Here is a 13,912-nt window from a genome sequence, read left to right as displayed (position 1 = left end):
TCCCTCTTTACAGTCCAACTTGTCCAACACTGCTAATTTGCTCGCATTTCCATCATTAATGTCGTCTATGAACTGATATCTTCTTCTGCCCCGAACTCTTCTCCTGTTCACCATTCCTTACAGTGCATCCTTCAGTAGGCAGTTTCTTCTCAACCAGTGACCCAGCCAATTCCTTTTTCTCTTCTCTGAGTTTCAGCATTATTCTTTCTTCACTCACTCTTTCCAACTCATTTCTCATTCTGTCTGTCCACTTCACACGTTCCATTCTTTTCCATATCCACGTTTGAAATGCTTCAAATCGCTTTTCTTCACTTCGTCGTAATGTCCATGTTTCCGCCCCACACAATGCTACACTCACACAGAGCACTTCACTAGTCTCATCCTTAGTTCTTTTTTCAGAAGTCCGCAAAAGAAAAGTGAGTCACAACGTACATTGAAATTATTGGCGCATATACGTACCGCCATCTATGAACACCTTATAAAATGATAAAGGAACGAATCTGGACTTCACTTCTTTTTATATTACATTGCTAGGTACACTGACGTTCAGAGGTACGTGACCTACGATTTTATAATCGTCTAAACGAACTTTCTAACCACGGGATTAGTCATAACCAAAGATATAACAAATTGATAAACACTGAAATATTTCCGGTAGTTCTCAATAGATGACACCATTATTTGGGCAGTTAAAAAAGTGTCAGGGAAAATGATTATGTAGAATAAGAATAAATTTTTCTCATAATTGACAATATCAGCGGTTTCCAGTTAAACCAATGTTGTTTTACAATCAGAGTGGTATGAAAAATTGAATTCTATAATGCGGGCATATTTATACACGATCGGCAACACTGACTGTTATATTCGCCATCTATTCATGGAAGTTAATAACTAAAGAATCCACATTTACACCAACAGATTATCGATCACTATCGATTAGTAGGATCAGGTATCTTGTTATTCCAGTAAAAGCACAATTATCACGAAAATTGCACTTAGATCATTATTTATTTGAAGTTTTCAATTATGATTTGTTGTCTTGCGAATTAACCGCTACTGTTTCGTAAACAATGTTTCCATCCCTTTGTTTTGTATTTCTATCAAATTGCAATACCATATTGTTCATCGTTGTTCAGAGATTATACCACCTGGTTAGTCTTTCTCTTTCCTATTGCAATAATTATTTCTTAAGTCGTCAATGACAGTGCATTATTTTTGTCCAAAGGAAAGAAATTACTTCCGTTCCTGACGCGGTTCTCTTGTACGCAGGCCACCGCGTCGCCGTGAAGATCCTGGAGAATGTGGCGGACAACATCGAAGAGATTGAGGAGGAGTACCTGGTGCTGCGCGACCTCAGCCTGCACCCCAACATCCCCGCCTTCTACGGCCTCTATCTGCGGCGAGGGCCCACTCAGGAGGAAGACCAGCTCTGGTTCACCATGGAGGTCAGTCTGCTTCAACTACTCATTGTGGACAACATTTGAATGTATGTTACATAAAGAAAGTTTGCCTTCTAAGTAGTCTCCGCGTGACTTACGTTCACCATTAAATCCGAAGTTTACGCGTTCAAACCCGGGCGATGTCGATAGATTTATAACACGATAAAATTCCTGTGAAAGAGAGTGGGGATTCTAGTGTGGATTTATATCCACAGAATAATAATGGCCAGACAGGTTTTAGCGCCCGTTTCTATGCTAACCATGCTACAGTCTTTGAAACAGCTAAACCGAAAGTAACGTATACTCTCCTACAATTCAAACTGCTGTTTCATAGTGCTCAATTGGAATACTAAACAACACAATATTATTCAGCATTCAGCCAGTTAACCAGCTAACTAATGAACTAACTGGTCCAGCAATCGACCGGAAACCACCAACCAATCGACTAACCAAGTAAACAGTTGTTCAACCAGTCAACTTACCAACCAACTAGCTAACCACAGTTACACAACCAACCATTCAATCAATCGACTAACCACCGAACCAAGAAACCAATTATCCAATAAAACTGGCAGAAACCAATCAACCGATTAGAAATATAACTAACACTTCACTAACCAGTCAACCAACTAACCAAAAAGTAACCAATTATCCTACAACTCAATTAAAAAGATCACACAACTAACAAACAAACCGACCAGTCATCCAATCAAGCAACCAACCGAGTAAGAAATCATCCAGTCGGTTAAGTGACTAGTCAACGAACTAACGAGCCAGTTACACAACTAACGAGTCAACCGACCAACCAAGTAACAAATTATCCAACCAGATTATCAACAAACCAGTCAACCGACTAGTGAAACAATTGATTACCCACTTACCACACACTCGACTAACAAAGTAATGATTTTTTATCTATCTATCTATCTATCTATCTATCTATCTATCTATCTATCTATCTATCTATCTATCTATCTATCTATCTATCTATCTATCTATCTATCTATCTATCTATCTATCTATCTATCTATCTATCTATCTATCTATCTATCTATCTAAATAGACAGTACAAATATTTGCTTAGAACATAAAATTGGAGATAACATGAAAAAGAGATAAAACAGATAGGCCTACAAATGCAAGGTGCAAGTGTAAATACAAATTAAAAATAAAAAAAAGAAACAGACAAATAGATACTACCTAAATAAAAGACATAATAAATGAAAAATACAAAAAAAATAAATGAAAAATAGACAAATATTGATCTCATAACCAAAAGATGTAAAATGTAACTATAAATGGCAAATTACAGAGTAACAAATAGATAGCAATATTATTTAAAAACAACTACTTTCAGTATATTAATAAGAAAATGTTTATATTTTCATGTAAGAAATGTTGAAATCTAGACCCAAGAATTTTTCTATAACTCAAGGAGCCTATTAGGCAATCAACTAAGAAACAAATCAACAAAACGACTATCAGGTAGTCATCCAGGTAAACTGTTTTCAAACTAATAAACTAACCGACTAGTCAACCATCTAATCAGCTAATTACATAACCATCCAACGGGCTAAGCAACCAACCGAGTAAATAAATATCTGGCCAAACTACTAACAAACCAATCACCCGACTAGCCAAACAACTACCCACTCATCAGTCAAGCAAATAAGCTATCAAGTAACCAATTATCCAACCAGTCAACCGACTAACTGTTCATCCAACCAGCTAATTGATTAACCAAGTAACCAATTACCAAACAAATTGGCGAACAAATCAACTAACAGATTAGCTAACAAAGTAACCAATTATCCAAACACTAAGCCAAAAATCTAACCGACTAACAAAATATCAACCCACAAACGAGCTAATGAAATCAGTCACCTATCTAAATAATCACTTATCCAACCACTAGACCAAAAATTCAACCAGTCGACTAGCCAACCATCTAGCAACCACTAATCAGCATCTAGCCAACCAATCGATTAATTAGTTAAATGAACAGTTATTCAAGCGGACAACTGACTAATCAAATAACCAATATAGCCAAACAATCAACTGAATTGTTGTTTAAACATTTCAAAGATTTCAACATTAAACAAATGTATTATTTTATTTTATTAAAATATTTTCACAGAAATCTGAATAACTTTGAAAGGTATATACATAAATATAGAACTAAACATACGAATTCTCTGCGTTTCTCTGAACCTAAATGTAAAAACCAATACAGCTTTTTATCATAGCATGAGTCAAGATCCGAGATTATTAAACAAATTTTATTCTAATATTATTTTAACCGCGAATCCTCTCCAAATTAATAAAAAACTAAAAAAAAATTGTATTGGATTTATAGTTTGGGTTTAAACATATTAAACACTTTTTAATCTGTATTCACTCTCAATTTTAATTTTATTTTTGTCTGCATTAGGACGCCCTCCTGAGCACGAGTCTTACTCATTCAGGAGTGGGCTAGTTTATCTTAGATTGTATCAACTTGTATTCATTTAAAACTTACTAGCAATAAAATAAAAAGTAAATAAAAATAAATCGTCTAACAAACCAATCAGCCAAGAAACAGAACAGCTAACCAATCTATTAGGCAATCAAACATCCAACAGACTAATCAAGCGACCAAACAATTAACTAACCAATTCAGAAACAAATAAGTCAATCGTCCATGTATGCGACCGACAAATCATCCAATAAACCGGCCCAACTGTCTGTCAACCAAATATCCACATAACTAACCAACGTATACTACTATAAAAATAAAATTTAACTATCAGACTTGCAGAATTCTAGAATGGTTTTACCCATTTCACTTTGAACTGGAAAAATAAAATCAGCACAGTTCATTCGATTCAATTCTACCAACCTAGTGGTTTAATTAATTGTAATATGACATCAGTGAGGGGAATATAGTAAATGCTCTTGCATATAATTATTTTTTCCCACCCCATTCTAAAATTCTGGAATGTATTACCTTTGCATCTGTACATGAAATATGACTCTCCATCTACTGTGGGGGCTTCGTAAGCCCCTGCATGCACGAGGCTTGTAGTGGAGTAACCTTTTATTTTTACACGCGAGCTCACGTGGCTTCTCTCTTCCGTACTACCAAAATCTGTCAGAGATATTTCCATATCCACGCTGGCACAAAAGTTGGCAGTTTAATTTCCACGGACGACGTAAATGCCATTGTGATGTAGAAACCTGGATTTGATTCAGCTCCCCCTCCCCTCCTCAAACTGACCTGAACTGAATTATTCAAATGGAATGAATGTTTCACTTGATGCTATTCCGGTCAGATCGGGCAACTAGAGAGAACGGCTTAAATGTGGACTTCCTATATACAGGATTTCGCACGAGGTTGTAATCCATTCTGTTTGAATGTATCATAAATGGACTTAGAATTCAGTTTTGTAAGATAATTTCTTACCTTAAACACTGTTACTCATATACCGGTATGTTGAACATGCATTGATTTCATTTTCTGTCGTATCTCGGTTCTTTTAATGGAAAATATATCATCTTATGTGTATTATCTTTCTTGACAAAAAGGCACATAAAATGTTATGTCATTGGTGTTACCGTGTAACAGTGCAACAGATCTTTACCAGTTAAGCTTTCACCTATTGCTTGTTTCTATCGTCATTATGAAATTTACTGTGGCAGTTATTCTTGCCGTAAAGCTGCACACGAAAATATTTTATGTAGCCTATATACATAGGTGCATGCGTGAATCCTTTTGAAAAAAAAAACACGAAGTTCGTTTTGCTGTATTGCAAAAGTCACTTGGCGGATATTTTACTTGAAATACTCCATTAAGGGATTCTTAGCGTAAATTTTTTGTCTAAGTGTAGACCACAAATAAAAACCTCTGGAATTTAGGTCCGGAGATCTAGGAGACCACGGACCCTTACTAATTATTCTGTCGTTCAACACTTCGCGTAATGCACAACATGTCCTCATGCAGGATTTGTAAGAAGATATTTTTCCCCTCCACGTAGATAAGTACCGTAAATGAACAATATTTGTTCTAAATTGCCACTCGCAGAGCAATGACGTGTCAAACTGGCACCACACTCTACATCTCAACTCTATATGAAATCGGTTATCAACTAGCATGATTCGTGGAGGACGATTTTGACTACTCCGGGACATAGTTCTACCAATTTAGGTTGTTTTCGATCAACCTAACGGACAAACACCCGATATATTATATTTACGAGCCAGTTCAAAGGGGAAACTACTCGAAATTTATAGTTTTGAGAATAGCCTACTGTATTTTAAAGTTATAGGCCTGTATATTAACATCACTCAATAGAATCCTATAATTATATAAAACACTATTAACAGAATTAGGAGTAATTTCAATAATCCTTGGATTTTTCACAGCAACATAGGACTTTAAAATGCAGTTTTCTCAAAACTTCTAACTTTGAGTTGTTTCCCTTTTGAACTGGTCCATCGAATTTTGTGTGTGTGTGTTTTTCTGCAGGAAAAAAAAAAATTTGATCAAACATTGTATCTTTCCGCCCTAATTAAGGATCATAGAAGCGAATAAAAAAATAAATAGAAATAGCGGTCGTTAACAACACAACGGGCTATATAATAGATCCTACTATCCACTTCGAATTTCTTTTTTGTTGATTTTCGAGTTCGTTATTTTTTCCTGGTTATTATATGCTTATTTAATTTGTTTAACTGTCGCTAAGTGGTTTTATATTTTGTTTTATCCGTCTTAGTATTTATTTTATTATTGTTAATATTTTTGTTTTATTACTATTATTATTACTATTACTATTATTATTATTATTATTATTAATTTGTATTACAATCTTTGTATCATCTCCGTCACGATTATTCTATTATTATTATTATTATTATTATTATTCTTATTATTATTATTATTGTTACTATTATTTATATCATCAACATTATTATTGATATCTATAAAATTTATGTAGACTACTGGACTGTACCCGAGCACGAGCATATGCTCATTTCGGGTATCTATTCAAATGTATCATTTCAAATGTAAATTGTAAATAAATTTGAATTTGAATTTTGAATTTGAATTGAATACAACTCAACCGGAAGATGTCAGCAATGAGAAGAATCAAATTTATGGTCCAACTGTTCCTTATTATTTAAATATGTATAAGTTAGAATCTATTGAAATTATTGGATTATTAGTGGGTGCTAGGGACACGATTACAAAAAAAAATTATTTATTTCTGCAAAGAGTTCAATCTTGAATCCTCTTTGGCCAAGACTGTATCTTTGACAGCTCTGAAATATTCAATCTATCTTCTGAGAAATCACATATATAAAGTAAATTAATAACACAAAAATAATACTTATATTTCCCACGAAAATTTTACGCATTTACTAATGTATATTTGGTATACTTTGTCTTTCAGGGCAACCCCTATTTTAGGGGAAGTTTGTTTAAATTATACAATTTAATTTATACAAATTTGAAGTCCTTATTGGTGTCACTTTAGCTTTCAAACCTCGTTAATATAAAAACATGTAAGTTTAAAAGTATATGATGGCTCTACTAGACGTATATATTATTTTAATGTACCGAAGTACATATGATATTTCCATGCAGATATTCTGCGTCATCATACGATGAAAGAGTAATGGAACGGAGAAAAATTCTCTCCGGCACCGGGATTTGAAGCCGGGTTTTCATCTCTACGTGCTGACGCTTTATCCACTAAGCCACACCGGATACCCATCCCGGTGTCCGACAGAATCGTCTCAGTTTAAGTTCCAACTCTTGGGTTCCCTCTAGTGGCCTCCCTCTGCACTACGTCATAGATGTCTATGAACGTAGGATTGAAGTCCACAAATGTGCTCAGGTGCACTCGTTATGAGTGACTAGTTGGCCGGGATCCGACGGAATAAGCGCCGTCTTAAATCACGAAGTACTATCATATGTACTTCGGTACATTAAAATAATATATATGATATGCGTAAATCACTTCGTGATTTAAGACGGCGCTTATTCCGTCGGGTCCCGGCCAGCTAGTCACTCATAACGAGTGCACCTCGGCACATGTGTGGACTTCAGTCCTACGTTCATAGACATCTATGACGTAGTGCAGAGGGCGGCCACTAGAGGGAACCCAAGAGTTGGAACTTAAACTGAGACGATTCTGTCCGACACCGGGATGGGTATCCGGTGTGGCTTAGTGGATAAACATCAGCACGTAGAGCTGAAACCCCGGGTTCAAATCCCGGTGCCGGAGAGAATTTTTCTCCGTTGCATTACTCTTTCATCTACTAGACGTGCTGATATCATAATTGATCGGCAGAAGGATAAGAGTGTCATTCTTGATCCCACAATCCGTTTCGAGATGCATGAGCAACAGCCACAAGAGGTGTGTCGTGAAAAACAAGTCATATATGAGCCTTGTTGTCAGCATCTTGGAGCACAATACCACATCACACATTGGATAGTTTTTGAGCTCATATTCGGTGCCCGTGGCACGATCCCACGAGAAACTTTAAATCAACTTAAACAACTTAAAATTTCTGATGCAATGATTGATGCCATAGGATCTCATGTGTTAAAATCATCCTTAGCTATAATTACTAATCATTTGTACCCAACAAACTTTTATTGTAAATGATTTCCTATGTTTTCGTATCACGTATCGTAATGTTTTCTTTTTCTTTTCAAATTGTCACACAATTGGTTTTAATGATTATTCTTTATGAATTGATTAGTAGGCCGATCTATTCGAACCCTTATTTAGGGCGGCTTTTTTTTTGTTAAAAAAATTGTAACCAAAATGCCTGTGTTTTATTTTAATGAGGTTTCAACAGTCAGGAACCCGGATAATCAGTGAACAACATACAATGAGGTTAGTTTCATGTCTAAAATAACATCGTTGAACTTTTTTTTTTCATTCTGCCTTCTCTGTAGAGACAGCTTCTACAATACTCTGAAATTGAACGAAGATAAGTCAATTAACATTACCTCTCGCTTTCAAAAGCCCATTTATATACATATACAATCACAGAATCGGACTGACATGAAAATCAACTCGTCTGTGTGGGTGGATGTCAGTGACCTCATCGCGCGAGTAACGTGGGTTGCAGCTGCTGGCGTGAAGGGGTTGTACACACATGGCAGCATAAATATCCATGAAGTGGTGTGGACTTGGCACGTGCATTAGCGGGCCGAGGTCACGCCTGCCCCATTATCCGAGCGGACCCACAAACACCCACACATCTTCTTCAGCAGCCATGACCTTGCCCCAGGAGGTATGCAAACCGCCTCCTTCTCCTTACCGCATTTGCATGCTCGCCGCGTCTCGTCGCGTACGAGAATAAATTACAGCCTCCGAGAAAGAAGGATTAAAGTGTGTGGACACACTATCTTGGTGCGTGCCACTATTGAGCGGAGAAAAGGTCTATTCTCTCTGCCTTTCTACTTTCTGATGAAGCTCCATAGCTACAATATATTAATATTTACTTACTTACTGGCTCTTAAGGAACCCGGAGGTTCATTGCCGCCCTCACATAAGCCCGCCATCGATCACTATCCTGAGCAAGATTAATCCATTCTCTATCATCATATCCCACCTCCCTCAAATCCATTTTAATATTATCTTCCCATCTACGTCTCGGCCTCCCTAAAGGTCTTTTTCCCTCCGGCCTCCCAACTAACACTCTATATGCATTTCTGGATTCGCCCATACGTGCTACATCCCCTGCCCGTCTCAAACGTCTGGATTTAATGTTCCTAATTATGTCAGGTGAAGAATACATTGCGTGCAGTTCTGCGTTGTGTAACTTTCTTCATTCTCCTGTAACTTCATCCCTCTTAGCCCCAAATATTTTCCTAAGAACTTTATTCTCAAACAACTTTAACCTATGTTTCTCTCTCAAAGTGAGAGTCCAAGTTTCACAGCCATAAAAAACAACCGGTAATATAACTGTTTTATAAATTCTAACTTTCAGAGTTTTTGACAGCAGACTGGATGATAAAAGTTTCTCAACCGAATGATAACAGGCATTTCCCATATTTATTCTGTGTTTAATTTCCTCCCGAGTATCATTTATATTTGTTACTGTTGCTCCAAGATATTTGAACTTCTCCACCTCTTCAAAAGATAAATTTTCAATTTTTATATTTCCATTTCGTACAATATTCTCGTTACGAGACATAATCATATAACTTACTTTCTCTTTTCGAGATTTACTTCCAAACCTATCTCTTTACTTGCTTTCAGTAAAATTCCCGTGTTTTCCCTAATCGTTTGTGGATTTTCTCCTAACATATTCACGTAATCCGCACAGACAAGCAGCTGATGTAACCCGTTCAATTCCAAACCCTCTCTGTTATCCTGGACTTTCCTAATGGCATACTCTAGGGCAAAGTTAAAAAGTAAAGGTGATAGTGCATCTCCTTGCTTTAGCCCACAGTGAATTGGAAACGCATCTGACAGAAACTGATCTATACGAACTCTGCTGTAAGTTTCACTGAGACACATTTTAATTAATCGAACTAGTTTCTTGGGAATACCAAATTCAATAAGAATATCATATAAAACTTCTCTCTTAACCGAGTCGTATTAATGGTCTTACTAAAAACCGTATACAGTTTTTATACGAGACTTACGTAGAGTTGAGACAGAAAACGTTACTAATAATCCATGCATAAGCGGTGGATTTATTAACAGTCTATAACTATACATGGGAATTGCTTAGCAGTAGTTATATACACGGAACTCCTTGTTTAAGCGTTGTATATAGAGAAAAAATGGCCGCCCTACTAACAGCTGTTCGTATCGATTGTCATTTTATGATGATGTTTACCTTGTAACCACAGAAGAACAAACCAAAGAGGATAGCATAATTAGAATAATATTGCTCTAGCTTGTACTCTTTGACCAAAATATAGTGTGGTAATCGATCAGAGCCAGTTGTACTATCGATACTTAACACTGCACATTAGAGCGCTCTACCGGTTGCACTAGAGAACCTCAGATATTCTATTACCTTTCGTAATGAAGTAATGACGAAACTATGACGTAGCTGTGTAACAGTTATACTGTTATACATGACTATGTAGTGATTATTAGTAAGGAATTTACACACGACGTATAAACGAACTACTCATTTTATAAGTATAAGACAGTTAAACGTCTGTATATAGAGTTTTTATTAGTAAGACCGTAAGAGTACTGATTTATTTTGTACGCAGTTGAGAATTGGGGCACAACACGAAAAATCCGACCAGGGCTGCAATTGTCTCAACCGATTTCGGCGCACAGTCGTGTAAAAAGTATTCGAACTTTAATAATGTACAGAGTGGAAGGGAGCCTATTACATTAATTCATAGAGGTAACAGATCAAGTCAATGCGGACAAGTTTTGTCAAATAAGTTTTTTGACAATTCCAATAGTTCTGAGAATACGAAATGTAACGTTTTGCAACACTGCAGTGCTCCTTAAGGTCATTACACCGCAGTGGGGGTGAGTGTAACTGCAGTCATCTACTCTACAAGACTTGCGAGAGGAGAATGTAAACAAAAACGTCTTATCAGATACGTTAGATCAAATTACTGTAGATCAAAAGGGAAAGTATTCAATGAATTTACTACGCAAATTGTTTGGTTTTTAACATTCTTTATTGCGCTATAACTTCTTTAAATTCAAATTTAATACCATCAAACTTATTTAACATTCACAGTATCTGTTGATTTCTTTGGATTTTATGTAATAACAAAATAGTAACGAATATACATTCTTATAAAACAAAGCTATTTCCATTAAAGATTCATATACATTTGATCTAAATTCAAAATAAAATTTTTAGGAATACACATTCTGTAACTCAATCTCCATTTAAGTTATTATCTTTGAATAAATTAAAAATAAATTAATTTAGAAAATAAATTAAGTTTACAGTAGTGTTAGGTAATGTGTTAAGTGTTATGTTTACCCTACAATAATTTGATTAAAACTTATTTTCTTTACATTTTCCTCTCGCAAGTTTTTCGGAGTGAGTGATTTTAGTTACATTCACATCCACTGCGAAGCAATGACCTCAAGGAGCCTGCTTCTCTTTGCAGGGTTGCAACACGTTATATTTCATATTCTCAAAACTATTCTATGTGTCATAAAACTTATTTGACAAAACTTGTTTGTATTGATTTGATCTATTGCATCTGTAAATTAATATAATAGATTCCCTTCCATCCTGTATACAGAGTACGAAAAAGCGACTGAAGATTGGACATAAAAAGTTTGTAAGTGCCAGAGAGACAAGCCGTAGGAAACGCAACTTTCTTGTGCAACTAGTAATACAGAATGTTTATTACCCTGATTTCAAACTGATATTGCTTTCCACTGATGTCACTGATTTCTGATTTTCTTTTGTAAGTGAGATGATATAGCTACTTTTAAAGTTTTGGTGGCTAAATGCTTTAGTTCCAAATTTCGCCGCTAGGAGCGCTGTAACTACTGAATATGTGAAATGCTTCACTGCATGAAAATGCAGTGTGTACTGTAATAAATTTCAAGAAGGGATCCCTGCGAGGGGAGTATGGTCCTTGCCGGGTAAGAAGAACAGCTGTTACATTATTTAACTGTTCTTTTAGGTACTGTGCCAGTGATGATATTTTTTTTTCAAGTATGGACGCATTATTATTATTATTATTATTATTATTACTACTACTACTACTACTACTACTACTACTACTACTACTACTACTACTACTACTACTACTACTACTACTTTTGACAATAGAATTAAAAATACAGCGAACAACTGCAGTTCGAATAAATCGCTGTACATAGACAGATGACATGTCCAAATCACATTTTCGATGTCAAGGATGCTGGAAACGTAATATACAGAGTGATTCACGAATATTGTGCAATACTCTAGGTTGTGATTTCTGGCATCATTCTGATGAAGAGAGTTCATATAAACATATGTAAAATTTTTTATATTGAGTGAGTTACGGCCTCCTGAATGTTAAACATAAACGTAGAGATTATGAAGGTTTAAGCATTTAAATTATTTGCAACGAAGGTACTGCGTATATTATAAATTCATTAAAGAACATTCACGTTATTACTCACCTGAAAAATCTGTATTGAAGCTGATTTTCAAAGACCCTACACGTAGCCGCCCGAGTGTGAACTGCGCGCGCCGCATTCTCTAACTTTCGTTGTTCGGATGCTAGGTAGATACCTTGTACCAGTGTTCAGTTATCTCTAACCGTGACCGTGATGTCACGGGATTTTGTGTCGCTGCTATCAGCTGTACTGCAACACATACAGGTCTAGACGTCCAGAGAGAGAGAGAGAGAGAGAGAGAGAGAGAGAGAGAGAGAGGTTCACAAGAATACGTGTTACGGAAGAAAGAAACGTGACTTTATCCGAAACTATTCAAAATCGGACACATTTATATGAACTTTTTCAACAGAATGATGAGAGAAATCACATCTTAAAGTATTGCACAATCTTCGTGAAGTCCACCCCTGTGGAGTAACGGTCAGCGCTGCGAAACCAGGTGGCCCGGGTTCGAATCCCGGTCGGGGCAATTTACCTGGTTGAGGTTTTTTCCGGGGTTTTCCCTCAACCCAATACGAGCCAATGGTGGGTAACTTTCGGTGTTGGACCCCGGACTCATTTCACCGGCATTGTCACCTTTATATCATTCAGACGCTAAATAACCTAGATGTTGATACAGCGTCGTAAAATAACCCAATAAAATAAATAAAAAGTCTTTATGAATCACCCTGTATATATCTGCTATTTTTTTTCAATATCACTATACTTTCTGTTATACTTTGTATAATAACAAATAAAAATAAAACATCTATAATAGCGCCCATTTCTAGCAGACAGTTTGTTATACAGATTCCGTTTTAACCCAACGAACGTAATTAGAACAATGTAATTATACTAGCTACGGTATCCAGACATATGTCACATGGGACCGTCGTCATAAAACAACAGATCCGTAGCCCTGGTTATAATTTATCGGATTTGTGTGTTTACTCAAAGGTTCAGTGTACGAGCGTTGAATATACGAGCTCAATTTCACTGATCAGTCTTCTCACAAAGCTTTGTGTATCTGTTTCATAAAATACACAATGCTTACAATAACGTATCTCTTTGCAATTGACAATTTATTAACTAATTAATAATATAACGGATCAATCTAGCTAGACGACGAGCCATTCTGTATACAACGTTTCGCCCACGCTCTTGGTTTTGAACTGCGCATACGACAAGGATGTTTTCTCGTTGTCAATGTGTTTCCTCACGCGTAATGAATAGGGAGCGGATTTTTATGTGCTAAAAAAATTAAATATATTTATTTTTATGTGCTAAAAAATACGAAAATATTTGCTAAAGATAAAAAAATATTTTCTTTTAAATATGACAAAAATACCTTACTTAGCTTGGGGAAAAAAAAATGTTACTAGG

The 13,912-nt window shown here is 36.0% G+C and overlaps 1 protein-coding gene across 7 annotated transcripts in view; it reads left to right on the top strand.

The window, feature by feature from the left end:
- Window positions 1-13,912, top strand: part of LOC138692931 (myosin-IIIb-like) — a 519,118-nt gene that overhangs the window by 342,298 nt on the left and 162,908 nt on the right. For all 7 annotated transcript variants that reach the window (XM_069816353.1, XM_069816334.1, XM_069816367.1 and 4 more), the window contains one exon: window positions 1,270-1,445. In XM_069816353.1, the coding sequence (XP_069672454.1) occupies window positions 1,270-1,445 (176 nt within the window). The remainder of the gene's footprint in view (window positions 1-1,269; window positions 1,446-13,912) is intronic.

This window comes from Periplaneta americana, chromosome 2 (genome assembly GCF_040183065.1).
Source record: "Periplaneta americana isolate PAMFEO1 chromosome 2, P.americana_PAMFEO1_priV1, whole genome shotgun sequence".
NCBI lineage: Eukaryota > Metazoa > Arthropoda > Insecta > Blattodea > Blattidae > Periplaneta > Periplaneta americana.
Note: the sequence above shows the minus strand (reverse complement) of the source record. Positions and strands in the feature narration are given on the sequence as shown.